This window comes from Triturus cristatus, chromosome 1_1, assembly GCF_964204655.1.
Source record: "Triturus cristatus chromosome 1_1, aTriCri1.1, whole genome shotgun sequence".
Taxonomy (NCBI): Eukaryota; Metazoa; Chordata; class Amphibia; order Caudata; family Salamandridae; genus Triturus; species Triturus cristatus.
In genome coordinates, this window is record NC_140579.1 from 69295049 (window position 1) to 69311117 (window position 16069).

General features: G+C 49.6%; 1 protein-coding gene and 1 long non-coding RNA gene across 3 annotated transcripts in view; one reads left to right on the forward strand and one right to left on the reverse strand.

Annotated features, from left to right (window-relative positions):
- LOC146869440 (uncharacterized) overlaps nucleotides 1-16069 on the reverse strand; it is an 80692-nt gene that overhangs the window by 12646 nt on the left and 51977 nt on the right. Inside the window, exons 3-4 of one of the 2 annotated variants that reach the window (XR_014981423.1) lie at nucleotides 8173-8286; nucleotides 7533-7683 (exon numbers count right to left, since the gene is read on the reverse strand). This is a non-coding gene — a long non-coding RNA (uncharacterized LOC146869440). Of the gene's footprint in view, nucleotides 1-7410; nucleotides 7684-8172; nucleotides 8287-16069 lie in introns of those variants that run through there. The other variant, XR_014981422.1, reaches the window with a different exon arrangement.
- On the forward strand, nucleotides 3647-4897 carry LOC146869441 (UPF0739 protein C1orf74 homolog). The gene has a single exon (XM_085653933.1). The coding sequence runs from the start codon at nucleotides 3783-3785 to the stop codon at nucleotides 4581-4583; it is 801 nt and encodes a 266-aa protein (XP_085510059.1). The 5' UTR covers nucleotides 3647-3782; the 3' UTR covers nucleotides 4584-4897.

The following is a 16069-nucleotide window of genomic DNA, read 5'->3' on the forward strand; positions in this document are numbered from 1 at the left end:
AAATCGCCCACCACGCCGACCAGCCGGTTAGCGAGCACCTTGGCGAGGATTTTAGGCTCCGCGTTCAAGAGCGAGATAGGCCGGTAGGATGTAACCCGGTCTCGCGGTCTGCCCTCCTTGTGGATAACCACGATGGTAGCCAGACGCTGGTCCGGCGGGAGGGAGCCCCGCGAGTGAGCCGCAAGGAACATAGCGCGGAGGTGGGGTGCCAGTACGTCCGGTCGCAATTTATACAACTCGATAGGAATGCCGTTCCGGCCCATGGCCTTGCCAGAAGCGACCGAGCGGATGGCGAGGGCAATTTCGTCCGAGGTGGGGGCGGCATCCATTAACTCCCTGTCCTCCATTGAGAGGGAGGGCAGCGCGATGTCACGCAGCAGGGCATGGGAATCCTCCTCCGGGCAGGGAGAAACCGGGGAATATACCTCGCGGAAATAATCCGCGAAGCAAGAGACAATGCCTTCCGGCTCAGTGACACGTACACCATCCATTCTTTCAATCAGCGGGACCACACGATTAGCTCTCTCCTTCCTATCCAACCACGCAATCAACTTACCAGCCTTATCACCCACATCATACAATCGCCCTGCTGAGGCCCCTGGCCGCCTCCGTGACGAGGGACCTATAAGCCGCCTGCTTGAGGTGTAGAACGTGCAGCGCAGCGTCAGTCACCCCACTCCCCAGATCACCCTCCAGTTCAGTGATTTCGGCCTCCACCCGGGTCACCTCCTCCTGTGCGCACCTCCGGGCATGGGAAATAAAGGAGAGGGCCTCCCCTCTAAGCACAGTCTTGAAAGCCTCCCACAGGGAAATGGCAGACGGGACAGACCCCACATTCTCCTCAAAATACCGTTGCAAGGATTTAATCAAGTCAGCACGAATAGTGGGGTCGCGCAGGTACCAGGCATTGATTGGAGCTACCCTGCCCTCCCCCCTCGGGAAGACATCAAAGTGCAACAGGAGTGGGGAATGATCTGAGATACCCCGCGCCAGATGGCGCACCTCCCCCACTCTCCCGGCATAGGCCGCAGGGACAAGGACATAATCAAGCCGCGAAAGGCTACCATGGGCCCCCGAATGGAAGGTGTACTGCAGCTGAGTGGGATGCTTCAGACGCCAACAGTCCACCAATCCCAGCGTGTCCAAAAGGCCAGACAGCCACGCTTGTGCCCGGGGGAGGTCCCTAGGGGGATAGCGATCCAGAGTCCCAGAAGCCACCGCATTGAAGTCCCCCCCAACCACCAGAAGCCCCCCCGGAAGGTCAAGCAGGAGGCGTCGCAGGTCCACAAAGGTAGTGGACTGTAACCCCGGTGGGACGTACACTGAGACAAAGACGACTACCTTGCCCTCCATTCTCCCCACCAAGACAGTGTAGCGTCCCCTCTCATCATGGCGCACCTCGTCTATTTCAAGCGGGAGCGAGGTCTTGACCATAATTCCCACCCCTCGTGAGCCTGATGTGAAGCCCGAGTGGGCCACCAAACGATAACCACGTCGGTTCATGGCACAATAGGAGTTACCAATGAGGTGTGTCTCCTGCAAAAAGACCACATCAGGCGAAATCCGTTTCAGATATTGCAGGACCACACCCCGCTTAATCCTATCACCCAGTCCGTTGACGTTCCAGGACAACAACGTCAAGTCCCTACCCCCATCACATACAGAAGCCATCATTTGTCCCCCCGAGAGCATCTCAAAAAAACCAATACAATAAAGGGTTTGCCTTGCGGTAGAAACGAACCACACCCCACCCCAACCCACCCATCCCAACAGAACTCCCCCCACCCTGCACCCCTGCATGAGCCCGAACAGCCCCCCCAAAGTGCAGTGTGCCTGTCGCCCCATGGAAGAAAACTAACTAGTCCCCCAGAGGAGGAGGGAGATCCCCCCAAGAGACCCCACACGACCTCCGCAGGAGGGGAACTTACCCTAACAGTCAATGGTGACAATAACACAGTCCAGAGCAAGGCCTACCATTAGTCCCTCAGTCCTGATCCGGCGGGCCCTCCCCACCAACCGCTCCCCCCCCACCCCCCCCCCCGGCCCCGATCTCCGGGCAGAGTGTCCAGCCAGTCCCCGGCCGCCTCGGGACGATCAAAAAAGTGCGTGCGGCCATCCACCTCCACCCTCAGCTTAGCCGGAAAAAGCATCGCATATTTGAGATTCAGGTCCCGTAGGCGACGTTTGACACCGAGAAAACTCAGTCGCTGCTTTTGGACCGCCGGAGTAAAGTCAGGATAGAAATTGATATCCATATTGTCAAGTCTGACCGGCCCTTGTAGCCTGGAGGTCTGCAGGATAGCGTCCCTGTCCCGAAAATTGAAAATCCGGGCGATGAGAGGCCTCGGAGGGGCTCCGATCTTAGGCCTACCCCCGGGGACCCTGTGGGCACGTTCCACTGCAAAGAATTTACTCAGCCCCCGAGGCTGGAGATGGGTGAGGACCAAGTCCTCCACAAACAGATCCGCTGCCTCTGCCTCGCGTCCCTCCGGCACCCCGATAATGCGGACGTTATTCCTCCGGGCCCGACCCTCGGAATCCTCCAGTCGACGATGCATCAGGGCGCTCGCCTGGCCGAGCCTGCGCACCTCCTGTTGGAGGGCCGCCACGTCGGACGTGAGGCCCGAGGTAGAGTGGGCCAAAGAATCGACCCGGTCATTTGTTTTTGAGAGATCGGCTCTCACGAGGCCCACGTCCACGAGGACCGAGTCGATCTTCTGCGCCAGAGTGTCAAAGCGCTGGTCCACCGAGGCCTTCATCTCGGCGATGGCGCCCATGACGTCTCGGAGGGTCAGGTCCGTGGGCAGAGCAGGAGCGTCAGTCGGGCCCGTGGGGGATCTACGCAGCGCCTCTGGAGATCCCTTCTGGAGGGTGTAGCGGTCCATATTGTTGGATTGATGGGCCGCGCCACGACGGGTCGACTTCACCTTAGCCCGGTCGCCATCTTGTTTTGTGGCCATGGTCGCGGTCCCAAATCGAGCCAATCTCCTCAAAAAAGGGGGTAGACAATCCCGTTCAAGGGCTCCGGGGGGGGTCGACCACCGCTCCGCAGGACGGACCGCAGCCGGCGGGCCGGCAGGGCACCCCAACGAGGCCACACCACCGCACACCGCTTCGCGACCCTACCTCGCCTGGCAGCAAGGAGGGCGCAAAAGCGAAAGTGAAAGTGCGGGGTGCGCGAGTCGCCCAGCCTTGCCCGCCGCTGTTATTCACTTTGTCGCCGGATCGCCCCACAACTCCAGTACGGGGGGCCGGCGTGGAGAAGGCCGCAAACCTTAATCGGTGCTCCCGCCGGTGTCCGAGGTCCGAATTGAAAACGGAAAACGGGCGTCACCTCAACTCTGGTTCACAAACACAGTCCCCTCATCTAGGACAGGATTCGGTCAGGATTTATGCAGGAGGTCGCGGAGGTCCTCGGGAGCCTCGCACCTACGCGGCCATCTTGGGTGCGCGCTAGGCTCCTCACCCACTTTGACCATTCTTAATGCTAAACCCTGTTGACGTGTATCTACTACTTTGTCGAGTGAATCTTTTCTTCACACATTTGGTTACATTAATCTAAGTGACTTATTTATGTAACTTGTAATAATACATAGTTCTTTTTTTTTTCTTTCAGTGAATGGAAGCATAACAAAAGCAAAATTACATGTGTAATGAATTCACAAATTTGAGAGCAGTGATCGCATGGAATCAGCCTAATTCAATAAGGGTTCAAGATGGTTTCTTAGATTAGTTTACTGAAACAGACACTTTTTCAAAATGTTTGCTTGAACCGCCAAATAATGTCTGCAGCATTTTCCCCACTGTTGATCGCAGCAGCACAACGTCATCTAGGGACAGGGAAGAAGAAGAATTTCCCTCCATCCATCTCCTTGAACCTTGCCACTGAAATACTAGCTGTAGAATGTGGGTTGAAACCTGCCTTCCTGTATGATTGCAGCACAGCTGGGATTGTGCCACTCTGCAACTTCCTTCAGGAACTTCAACTCATTGGTTGGATCAAGCACCACGTACATCTCCTTGACATAGTAGATCACATAATTGTGGTGAATGTGGAGAATGCAGTGTTGAATCTGGAATCTGCTCTGCACAGAAATGCTGTTGCCTTTGTTGATGCTTCGACAGGCCAGACAAGTCCGACGGTCTGTGAACCATGCCATTCCGAGGAGATCAAGGGACACGTTTTTGAACTGCTGAGTCATCTCACCCTATTTAGAAATGGTGAACCTGGAACTGTGTCTATGGGGGCAGTAAACTGCCAAGAATGGAATTTGTGCACCATATTTGGCGTTCTTTTGGGGTATCCTGCTTCCTACTGGTTTGATACAAGGAAAGGGTTTGAAAATTGCTTAGCCCTCACGCCTCTTCGGGTCTTCAGTGCAGATGGATCATGTTTAAAGATAAGCGATAGCATGCGATTTCAGCTTTACTCCTTTAGCGTTCCAGAGGAATTGCACCACTACCTGAGGGAGTATCTAGACTCTTGGAATGAAAACCTGAAGAATGCTTTTTCTAAACAGAATTGTTTTACTAATTTAAGTGTGACCAGTCGTTTGACAGTCTTGACAGCCGTAGCTTTGTAAATCACATCCATGTTTTAAAAATTAGTGGTGTGAGCCTTCACCACAAATCTGCACACGCCCCTGGCACTGTATCTCGCCATTGCTGGGAATTGTTGTTGGACTATACCAATACCATCCTACTTCGGAAGAACAATTGATACGGGGAATGTATTTCACATTTCTCTCCATTCATGCTTTATTTTTTTTCTCTATCTTTGGGTAGGAGATCTATGTCTTAATGTGAGCACTTCACTACATTTTGTAATCCAGGGAAAATCACAGTTACAGGAGACCAAAATCCCAGTTTAATTCCTCTCGTGCACACATCTTGTAGACAACCCAGCTTTTAAGGAGATTCCTTCCTGATGTTGTGGCTTTAAGTAACTGAACAGCATTTGAGAAAAGTTACACGATTTAGAGTTTTCTTTTGTAATTATGAATATTCAAAGGGCTAATTTGATAATCATCTCAATTTTAGCTTACTTTTCGAATTCAGTTGTTTTCGTTACAGAGTGTGTTGTATATTTAATACCTCGGTGCGATATGCCTGTTCTCAGGTGTCTTTCAAATGTGTTAATTCCCCAAACTGTGAATAGATAGAAAGTAAACTACAATGCAGCCGTGTGTGTTCAGCAGAACCAAGACTATTGCGAAAGTGTCTAGTGCCAGGACCCTGTGCCGTTTCACCAAGAAGTGATATATTTCTGAACAAGCACAAATCAAGGACACGTACATGGTACAGATGTGCTATTCGGATAGCTTATTACAGACCAGGGAAAATAACGCCAGAGGCTAAATCACCACAGATGTTCGTTGTCCTTTTGGATACACTGCTTGCTGTTAAACTGGTCTGTTCTCTTTTTTCGTTCTACAAATCTGAGTTTGCTTCTAAAATGTTTTCAGGTATTCATATTCAAGTGTACCTTTCTAATATATCTTTATACTTAAACATCTCTTTCTGGTGTCAAGCATTAGGTCTTTGAAATTAGGTTAATATTTTTGGTGTATCGAGTAATGGGCAGTATTTTTCTTTACACAGAAATGTATCCAAAAGCATCTGCAGACTAATATATAGAATATTTTACCCACTTAAGAATTTCATGAACTCGCGCAGCATGTCTACAAGGTGAATCTTCTGCATCTATTAGATCTCAAAGGGACTTTTCAATTGGTCAGTTGCCGAACACATACCTTATAAGCAAATGGTAGTGCACACCCACCCTCATCTTATGTGGAGATCAGCAAGAATGCAAGGAGATTTAAAGGCAGGGAACACATCCCTTCTAAGCCAATGGCAGTGCAGACCCGCCCTCACCTTATGTGGAGATCAGCAAGAATGCGAGGAGATTTAAAGGCAGGGAACACATCCCTTCTAAGCCAATGGCAGTGCAGACCCGCCCTCACCTTATGTGGAGATCAGCAAGAATGCAAGGAGATTTAAAGGCAGGGAACATATCCCTTCTAAGCCAATGGCAGTGCAGACCCGCCCTCATCTTATGTGGAGATCAGCAAGAATGCAAGGAGATTTAAAGGCAGGGAACATATCCCTTCTAAGCCAATGGCAGTGCAGACCCGCCCTCATCTTATGTGGAGATCAGCAAGAATGCAAGGAGATTTAAAGGCAGGCAGAACTGTTCCTCTTTTTTCTCTCCAGCCATATGGTTTCACCTTCGAGATCTACAAAACCTGTACTTGACTAATAAACAAGCTAATCAAGCTCTTGCGATTGGCTAAAGAAAGAATGAGTAGTGGTGACATCACTACTTCACCAGGTTCGAGTCTCACTGATGCAGACTATAGGTGAACATGCCTTGCCAAAAGTGAGGGAAGTCAAAATAGATCTAGGACAAGAACTGAACCAAGAGATCGGTAACCTAGAGAAGGAGGTTGTGTGTGGGGGTGGGGTGGGGCAGAATACTATTATACATTACTCTCCTGAAAGTCTACAAGGGTAGCTACTGTATATTACGTGGATCACATTTTTTTTTGTTGAACTATGTTATCAAAAAGGCTCATGCTAAAAAGAGTTTAACTGTCCAGTTAAATGTGCCAAGGCAACAGGTTTCCAACAGCATTTTGTCCCGCCAAGCAAATATTTTGAGAAAGAGGGACAGCCCAAAGCAATAGTATGTAAGCTACTAACATGTCCCCTGTTGCAAGTAGGGTTGCTAACATTTTTTTTTTTATAAATACTGTACGTGTAGGCTTCAGCCAGGTGGAAAAAGGTTCATGTGAGAGACTCACAATTGTAGAAGTCTCTGTATGCAGCCAAATAAAGTGTCATTCTATCATGCGGCAGCGCCTACCTGTCGATCCTGTCCTGTCCTGTCACATTCCTGCTAAGCTCTTCTTTTCCTGTCCATTTAGATAATACAAACCGACAACTTCAGGGTCACCCATCATATGCTCCCGCTTCCAATCACACTTGGCAACTCTGTACCGGAAGAGCAGCAGAACTGTCAAGTGTTATTATCTTACATTCTCCCAAATGGAAAAGTCAAACTCCCCAAGATGGTATAATGAGGTGAAGGTTGTAAACTTGGTGCTATGCCACCTTTTCAAATGGTTGTTGCTTCATATGTAACCGCTACAGCCCAGTACAGTCGGGAGCTATGGTCTGTTTGCAAAACTGTGGACTTTGAATCTGCGCACCTAGGTTCAAACCCAGGATTGGCTCTTGATGAAGAACTGTAATTTGCCAAAGGCTTTCCACAGAATCCACCATGTTTTTGCATGTTAATGTATAGGTTACAGACAATCTGGCAAGCAATATAAGATTAAATGGGTTAGTTTGCTTTTTCCAGTATGGTGAATATAAAACAAGAAAAGAAAGAAATTAAAACCATAATTTCAACATTTGTAGGAAGCTTTATTAAATAGTTTCCTAAAATTGCAAGCAGGCAAAATACTCCATAAAACATTATTTAAAAAAATATTTTACAAATACGAAATTGCTGAGAAAGATTTTACCACTTTATGTCTAACGTCAGTCTAAAATCTGTAAGCTGCATACTCCAGCCTATCGTATAAAACTGTGCTGTAGAACAATGATGCAGAATGGTGCTGTCGCTGTTGCTAGGAAGATCATCAGACATGGAGACAAGCAACTGCTGCAGCACCCCTAAAAAGAGAAAGGAGTCCGGTTGTGACTGTCACATAAAGTAATGTGCAGAAAGGAGAGAGACCGAATGAAAAAAGCCCCACACACTCTTTGAATTTCTTTGTGTAACAACAAAACCTGCTCTTTGGAATAGCATCATTTAACCAAATCTTAAGTGACATGGGAGGCGTAAGAGTGCACTACCTAAAAGCAGCTCCCAAAACGATGACTTTTTCGTTACTATGTTCAAATATCTAACTCATTACTCCTTTATATTAAGGTTCGAAAGTACGACTTATTTTATATTGAACTAACAAATGGATCGCGGATTAGTTTGCAATATTTCTGTCTATTATTTCCAGAAAAAGGCGCTTTTATGATCCTGGTGATCGAAATCAAGTTTTACAAACAAACAAATATTTCAAACATTCGATTTTACCTTCTGCACATGACAGGGACTTTATCAAAAGGGTCTCTATTTATGTGTAGCACACTGTAGGCATCTTTTACCTTTGGCCTCTTAGCCTGAAATGTTTTGCTCTGGTTTCTGCATTCACGAAGCTTTGTCTGGCAGAAGAGGTACTCCTGACTCAGGCAGTCCAATTCAGATTGAAGGTCAGCACACTGAAATCGGAAAGGAGTCAGAAAAGTTAACTTAATACCAAGATAACAAATACACTAAGTGGTTATGACCAACATTAGAGTAATTCCACCCTGGTAGTACTCTGTAAAACAAGAACAGGAAGCACCATTAACTGCAAATAACATACACGAAGTGCTTACCAATCCAGTATTTTTGTTTTTCATATTATGTTTTTCTTACATTTTCATACAATATTTCAAACTAGCTATCACTATCATGTACCAGCTGTAAATGTAAAATAACCTTTGCAATAGGATTTTAAAATGTGAAAGTGAGATATTGTACATCCACAAGATATCAGAAGTAGAAAAGATTGGCAGCCGTAAATCAACATGAAAACTGTAGGAACAGTCCATGACAAATTGTTTTTATGGTTGAGTACACATCCCTATTTTGAACCTAGTACCCAAGTTACAATAATGCACAGTAAGCAATCGCAGTCAAAGATTGCGCCACCATTAAGGTGCCTTGAAGTGGTGTGATGCTGGCATCAACACTATCTCTGGCATAGTCTCCCTGTCACTGCCAACACCTGATGAAAAGTGTTGAACTACTTAATTTCTCCTAGAGATAAATCCCTTCATGGCCCTCCATGATTATCACCACTATCCTACGACTTTTTGTACCAGAGATTAATTGCAGCGTACACGCATCACTAAAGATAGAGTGGGCAGCTGTTGCCAGAGACTTCTAGAGACGTGGTGCAGTACTAGATGCAGAATCAATCGCTCTAACAGAACTTGCAAGTTGGCACACAGCCACTTGTAGACATCAGCATCATTTCACAAAAATGCTATAGGTAGTGGAGACATTACACACCATTTGACCTTACTTTGAGTCACTACACATGCTTACACATACACTCACATTTAAACACTCTCACAAGCACGCATACAACATTAGTTAAAAACATTTTTGACTTACCTTAGTTGCCAGATAGGGTCACATTCCAGCTAATTGTACTCCATGTTTATTACACAAATAGTATTATTTACTATTTGTGTATTTGTAAATAAACAAATTGGTAGAAAACCAGGAAATGGAGACCCGACTGACAACTATCAGGAAGAGCTACCCCTGTGTTCCAGGCACTGATTTTGCCACCTTTGAGAACAGTGGTCGCAAGGGCCATTCCAGTGGTCGCAACTGCGACCCCTGAAGAACGTCCATAGTTGCAGTCGGACCAAACAACAAAAAGCCCATTGAGAGGTGCTTTTGTGATATGGGTATTAGGCAGCAGCGGCTCTTCAGTTAAGGGGGAGGAGCACTGCTGGTCAGCTGGAGATGTTAATGATTAGTGTCAATAAAGAGTTTGGATCAATAGAGGTGTGCAAACCCTATCTTTACAGATTGCTTATATATCCCATTTATACTCACGTGCTAAATTACGTTTGCGTGTACAGAAAAAATACAGACTGCAGTTCAGACCGCTGTTATAAAGGAAAGACCATTGGCTTGGAGAAATGCATAATTGTGGTTACGCCCATTCCAGCCTTAGAGACTGTCACCAAGGCAAGGGTTCTAACGCCAAAGCCTTGCATCCAAGATGGATACAAGACGCCACCTCCTTAGCAGATACTGATGTTGACTGTCTTTGATCCTACTTTGTAAACACAAGGATTTCTCCAATATGAACAAATATACCCCGTGCCGGTGATATTTTGCCTCTTGAACAGTATGATTTTATATACTGATGGTTCAGCGCAGCCTGCAGTTGGCACTGAACAACGATACCGCATGTGCAGCAGTACGTGGTGTCATTGAAAATGGAGAAATTCACCCACAGTAATCTTTTACACAGTCCTTAGGCGGACTCTACCGATCAGCAGACTGAATTGAAAGGTTTAATTCTGGCACTAGAGAACACTGGTCGTGAATTCCCCACACTCATAGTGTGTGATTTGTATTACTGTATCCAGTCTTTTAATGAAAACCTATATTATTAGTGCTTGAATGGATTCAAAAATTCCAAAGGAAACACCATCAAGCATAAATTGCTTTGGAGAAAAGTGGCACATTTTAAAGAATGCTTGCCATGCATGGGCTCATGTAGTTCATACATTGGGTCATCAGCGTGTTGGAATACATGTTGCAGGGAATTCACTGGCTGATGTGTGGTGTTTGCCAGTAGCCCGGTGGCAGTGGGCTTGCTGGTTGACGCTTGGATTGCTGGTCGCGATCATCCTGCTTTCCGCCCCCGCTGATTACGAGCGCAGGCGACGTACATTTATATTGTATTTTACTGCTTTTAACTGATCTTCAAAGTTTGTGCAGGTATCTTACCTTTTGCGGTTTCAGAGGTGGGTTGCCAGGGCGGGTTGGTGCACTTGCGGGCTTCTAAGCAGCAACGGGCGCCATCTTAGATCGGGCTGCCTTCCTCCCTAGCCCTGCCCCTCCTCCACCGCTCCGCCCCTACTTAAGACCCTTGACCTGCCCTTCCACTGTGTTTGCCAGTAGCCCGGTGGCAGTGGGCTTGCTGGTTGACGCTTGGATTGCTGGTCGCGATCATCCTGCTTTCCGCCCCCGCTGATTACGAGCGCAGGCGACGTACATTTATATTGTATTTTACTGCTTTTAACTGATCTTCAAAGTTTGTGCAGGTATCTTACCTTTTGCGGTTTCAGAGGTGGGTTGCCAGGGCGGGTTGGTGCACTTGCGGGCTTCTAAGCAGCAACGGGCGCCATCTTAGATCGGGCTGCCTTCCTCCCTAGCCCTGCCCCTCCTCCACCGCTCCGCCCCTACTTAAGACCCTTGACCTGCCCTTCCACTGTGTTTGCCAGTAGCCCGGTGGCAGTGGGCTTGCTGGTTGACGCTTGGATTGCTGGTCGCGATCATCCTGCTTTCCGCCCCCGCTGATTACGAGCTCAGGCGACGTACATTTATATTGTATTTTACTGCTTTTAACTGATCTTCAAAGTTTGTGCAGGTATCTTACTTTTTGCGGTTTCAGAGGTGGGTTGCCAGGGCGGGTTGGTGCACTTGCGGGCTTCTAAGCAGCAACGGGCGCCATCTTAGATCGGGCTGCCTTCCTCCCTAGCCCTGCCCCTCCTCCACCGCTCCGCCCCTACTTAAGACCCTTGACCTGCCCTTCCACTGTGTTTGCCAGTAGCCCGGTGGCAGTGGGCTTGCTGGTTGACGCTTGGATTGCTGGTCGCGATCATCCTGCTTTCCGCCCCCGCTGATTACGAGCGCAGGCGACGTACATTTATATTGTATTTTACTGCTTTTAACTGATCTTCAAAGTTTGTGCAGGTATCTTACCTTTTGCGGTTTCAGAGGTGGGTTGCCAGGGCGGGTTGGTGCACTTGCGGGCTTCTAAGCAGCAACGGGCGCCATCTTAGATCGGGCTGCCTTCCTCCCTAGCCCTGCCCCTCCTCCACCGCTCCGCCCCTACTTAAGACCCTTGACCTGCCCTTCCACTGTGTTTGCCAGTAGCCCGGTGGCAGTGGGCTTGCTGGTTGACGCTTGGATTGCTGGTCGCGATCATCCTGCTTTCCGCCCCCGCTGATTACGAGCGCAGGCGACGTACATTTATATTGTATTTTACTGCTTTTAACTGATCTTCAAAGTTTGTGCAGGTATCTTACCTTTTGCGGTTTCAGAGGTGGGTTGCCAGGGCGGGTTGGTGCACTTGCGGGCTTCTAAGCAGCAACGGGCGCCATCTTAGATCGGGCTGCCTTCCTCCCTAGCCCTGCCCCTCCTCCACCGCTCCGCCCCTACTTAAGACCCTTGACCTGCCCTTCCACTGTGTTTGCCAGTAGCCCGGTGGCAGTGGGCTTGCTGGTTGACGCTTGGATTGCTGGTCGCGATCATCCTGCTTTCCGCCCCCGCTGATTACGAGCGCAGGCGACGTACATTTATATTGTATTTTACTGCTTTTAACTGATCTTCAAAGTTTGTGCAGGTATCTTACCTTTTGCGGTTTCAGAGGTGGGTTGCCAGGGCGGGTTGGTGCACTTGCGGGCTTCTAAGCAGCAACGGGCGCCATCTTAGATCGGGCTGCCTTCCTCCCTAGCCCTGCCCCTCCTCCACCGCTCCGCCCCTACTTAAGACCCTTGACCTGCCCTTCCACTGTGTTTGCCAGTAGCCCGGTGGCAGTGGGCTTGCTGGTTGACGCTTGGATTGCTGGTCGCGATCATCCTGCTTTCCGCCCCCGCTGATTACGAGCGCAGGCGACGTACATTTATATTGTATTTTACTGCTTTTAACTGATCTTCAAAGTTTGTGCAGGTATCTTACCTTTTGCGGTTTCAGAGGTGGGTTGCCAGGGCGGGTTGGTGCACTTGCGGGCTTCTAAGCAGCAACGGGCGCCATCTTAGATCGGGCTGCCTTCCTCCCTAGCCCTGCCCCTCCTCCACCGCTCCGCCCCTACTTAAGACCCTTGACCTGCCCTTCCACTGTGTTTGCCAGTAGCCCGGTGGCAGTGGGCTTGCTGGTTGACGCTTGGATTGCTGGTCGCGATCATCCTGCTTTCCGCCCCCGCTGATTACGAGCGCAGGCGACGTACATTTATATTGTATTTTACTGCTTTTAACTGATCTTCAAAGTTTGTGCAGGTATCTTACCTTTTGCGGTTTCAGAGGTGGGTTGCCAGGGCGGGTTGGTGCACTTGCGGGCTTCTAAGCAGCAACGGGCGCCATCTTAGATCGGGCTGCCTTCCTCCCTAGCCCTGCCCCTCCTCCACCGCTCCGCCCCTACTTAAGACCCTTGACCTGCCCTTCCACTGTGTTTGCCAGTAGCCCGGTGGCAGTGGGCTTGCTGGTTGACGCTTGGATTGCTGGTCGCGATCATCCTGCTTTCCGCCCCCGCTGATTACGAGCGCAGGCGACGTACATTTATATTGTATTTTACTGCTTTTAACTGATCTTCAAAGTTTGTGCAGGTATCTTACTTTTTGCGGTTTCAGAGGTGGGTTGCCAGGGCGGGTTGGTGCACTTGCGGGCTTCTAAGCAGCAACGGGCGCCATCTTAGATCGGGCTGCCTTCCTCCCTAGCCCTGCCCCTCCTCCACCGCTCCGCCCCTACTTAAGACCCTTGACCTGCCCTTCCACTGTGTTTGCCAGTAGCCCGGTGGCAGTGGGCTTGCTGGTTGACGCTTGGATTGCTGGTCGCGATCATCCTGCTTTCCGCCCCCGCTGATTACGAGCGCAGGCGACGTACATTTATATTGTATTTTACTGCTTTTAACTGATCTTCAAAGTTTGTGCAGGTATCTTACCTTTTGCGGTTTCAGAGGTGGGTTGCCAGGGCGGGTTGGTGCACTTGCGGGCTTCTAAGCAGCAACGGGCGCCATCTTAGATCGGGCTGCCTTCCTCCCTAGCCCTGCCCCTCCTCCACCGCTCCGCCCCTACTTAAGACCCTTGACCTGCCCTTCCACTGTGTTTGCCAGTAGCCCGGTGGCAGTGGGCTTGCTGGTTGACGCTTGGATTGCTGGTCGCGATCATCCTGCTTTCCGCCCCCGCTGATTACGAGCGCAGGCGACGTACATTTATATTGTATTTTACTGCTTTTAACTGATCTTCAAAGTTTGTGCAGGTATCTTACCTTTTGCGGTTTCAGAGGTGGGTTGCCAGGGCGGGTTGGTGCACTTGCGGGCTTCTAAGCAGCAACGGGCGCCATCTTAGATCGGGCTGCCTTCCTCCCTAGCCCTGCCCCTCCTCCACCGCTCCGCCCCTACTTAAGACCCTTGACCTGCCCTTCCACTGTGTTTGCCAGTAGCCCGGTGGCAGTGGGCTTGCTGGTTGACGCTTGGATTGCTGGTCGCGATCATCCTGCTTTCCGCCCCCGCTGATTACGAGCGCAGGCGACGTACATTTATATTGTATTTTACTGCTTTTAACTGATCTTCAAAGTTTGTGCAGGTATCTTACCTTTTGCGGTTTCAGAGGTGGGTTGCCAGGGCGGGTTGGTGCACTTGCGGGCTTCTAAGCAGCAACGGGCGCCATCTTAGATCGGGCTGCCTTCCTCCCTAGCCCTGCCCCTCCTCCACCGCTCCGCCCCTACTTAAGACCCTTGACCTGCCCTTCCACTGTGTTTGCCAGTAGCCCGGTGGCAGTGGGCTTGCTGGTTGACGCTTGGATTGCTGGTCGCGATCATCCTGCTTTCCGCCCCCGCTGATTACGAGCGCAGGCGACGTACATTTATATTGTATTTTACTGCTTTTAACTGATCTTCAAAGTTTGTGCAGGTATCTTACCTTTTGCGGTTTCAGAGGTGGGTTGCCAGGGCGGGTTGGTGCACTTGCGGGCTTCTAAGCAGCAACGGGCGCCATCTTAGATCGGGCTGCCTTCCTCCCTAGCCCTGCCCCTCCTCCACCGCTCCGCCCCTACTTAATCGTGCAGCATGTGTCAGCGCAGCGGACGAGCGCAGCGGGCGCGACGTAGGCGCGCCGGAGTTGCGCCAGAGTTAAGCCCGTCTGCGCCCGTCCGCGGCCGACCGGGGCTAGGGGCACTAAAGGCTGCCCGTTTACTTACGTATTCACCTGCACTACTACTCTCATTATGGGTCCCTGGAACGGTTGACCCTTCGATCAGTACCTACCTGAAACAGCTTGATTTATACTCTTCCCCACCTTACCGTCCTCCTAGTATCAGCTCACCCTTATTTTCTTTACCCAATACACCATCCCGCACCATCCTGCCCCCCCCAGCCCTCCCAGCACCAATTTGTAATACTTCAGCAATACTCTTAAACACCAGGTCTGCGGTCAGTCATCAATACGAACTATTTGACTACATTGACACCCATAATCCAAACCTCATATTCCTAACGGAGACCTGGTTTAAGGCAGACTCCCTACCCAATGTATTAGCCGCATTGCCTCCATCATACTCTGCTATTCGAGCAGATCGGCCTGAGGGCAAGCGGGGTGGCGGAGTAGCCTTAATAGCCCGGACAGATTTCTGCTTCCAGATTCTCCCCTCCTTACCCATTCCTGAGGTAGACTATCTTGTAGCTCGTTCAACTCTCCATCAGGTACCATTCACCTTCGTCTTAATTTATCGTCCTCCCCAGCTAACCCCTTCCTTTCTCCCTAGCATTCAGGCTCTCTTAGCCACCTTGGTGGTTAATAATTCATCGGTACTAGTGCTAGGGGATCTAAACTTTTGGCCCAATGAACCTGCCGAGAGCCCTCAATCCAAAGATTTTACAGATTTCATGATTTCTTTGAACTTCTCACTGCTCACTCATGGCCCCACACATACCCATGGTCATATGTTGGATCAAATCTGGGCGCTAAATATCCCATTCACACCCCCCATAATTTCCCCGTGCTCCTGGTCCGACCATTCTATTATTTCCTTTTCCCTTGCACTGACCGCATTGGTCAAACCTCCTCTTCCTAAAAACATTTGGGTCAGGAAATGGGGTAAAGCGGACATGCCCTCCTTCTGTTCAACTTTGACCAAAACCGCTCCCGACCTTACAGACCTCACTGCTACGTCACAACTGGCCGCCATTGAGAATTGGCTGACTTTGGCAGGCGATGAATTCGCCCCCATGAGGCGACTCACTGTCAAGCGGGCCCATGCAGCCAACCGATGGTTCACCCTAGAGCTAAAAGAACAGAAACTAGCAGCTAGAAGAGCCGAGCGAGCCTGGAGGAAAGACTACAGCCCAGAGCTAAAGACTATATATCTGTCTGTTTTAAAAACTTACAAAGCCGGCATTCTAGCGGCCAAAACTGCATTTTATACCAGCAGGATCATGGCAGCTGAGTCGCGCTCAAAGGAAATTTTTATCGCGGTTCACGAATTAGCATTAT

Bases quoted from the DNA above. Each gene is read 5' to 3' on its own strand.
- LOC146869441 (XM_085653933.1), top strand. From the start codon at position 3,783: ATGTCTGCAGCATTTTCCCCACTGTTGATCGCAGCAGCACAACGTCAT.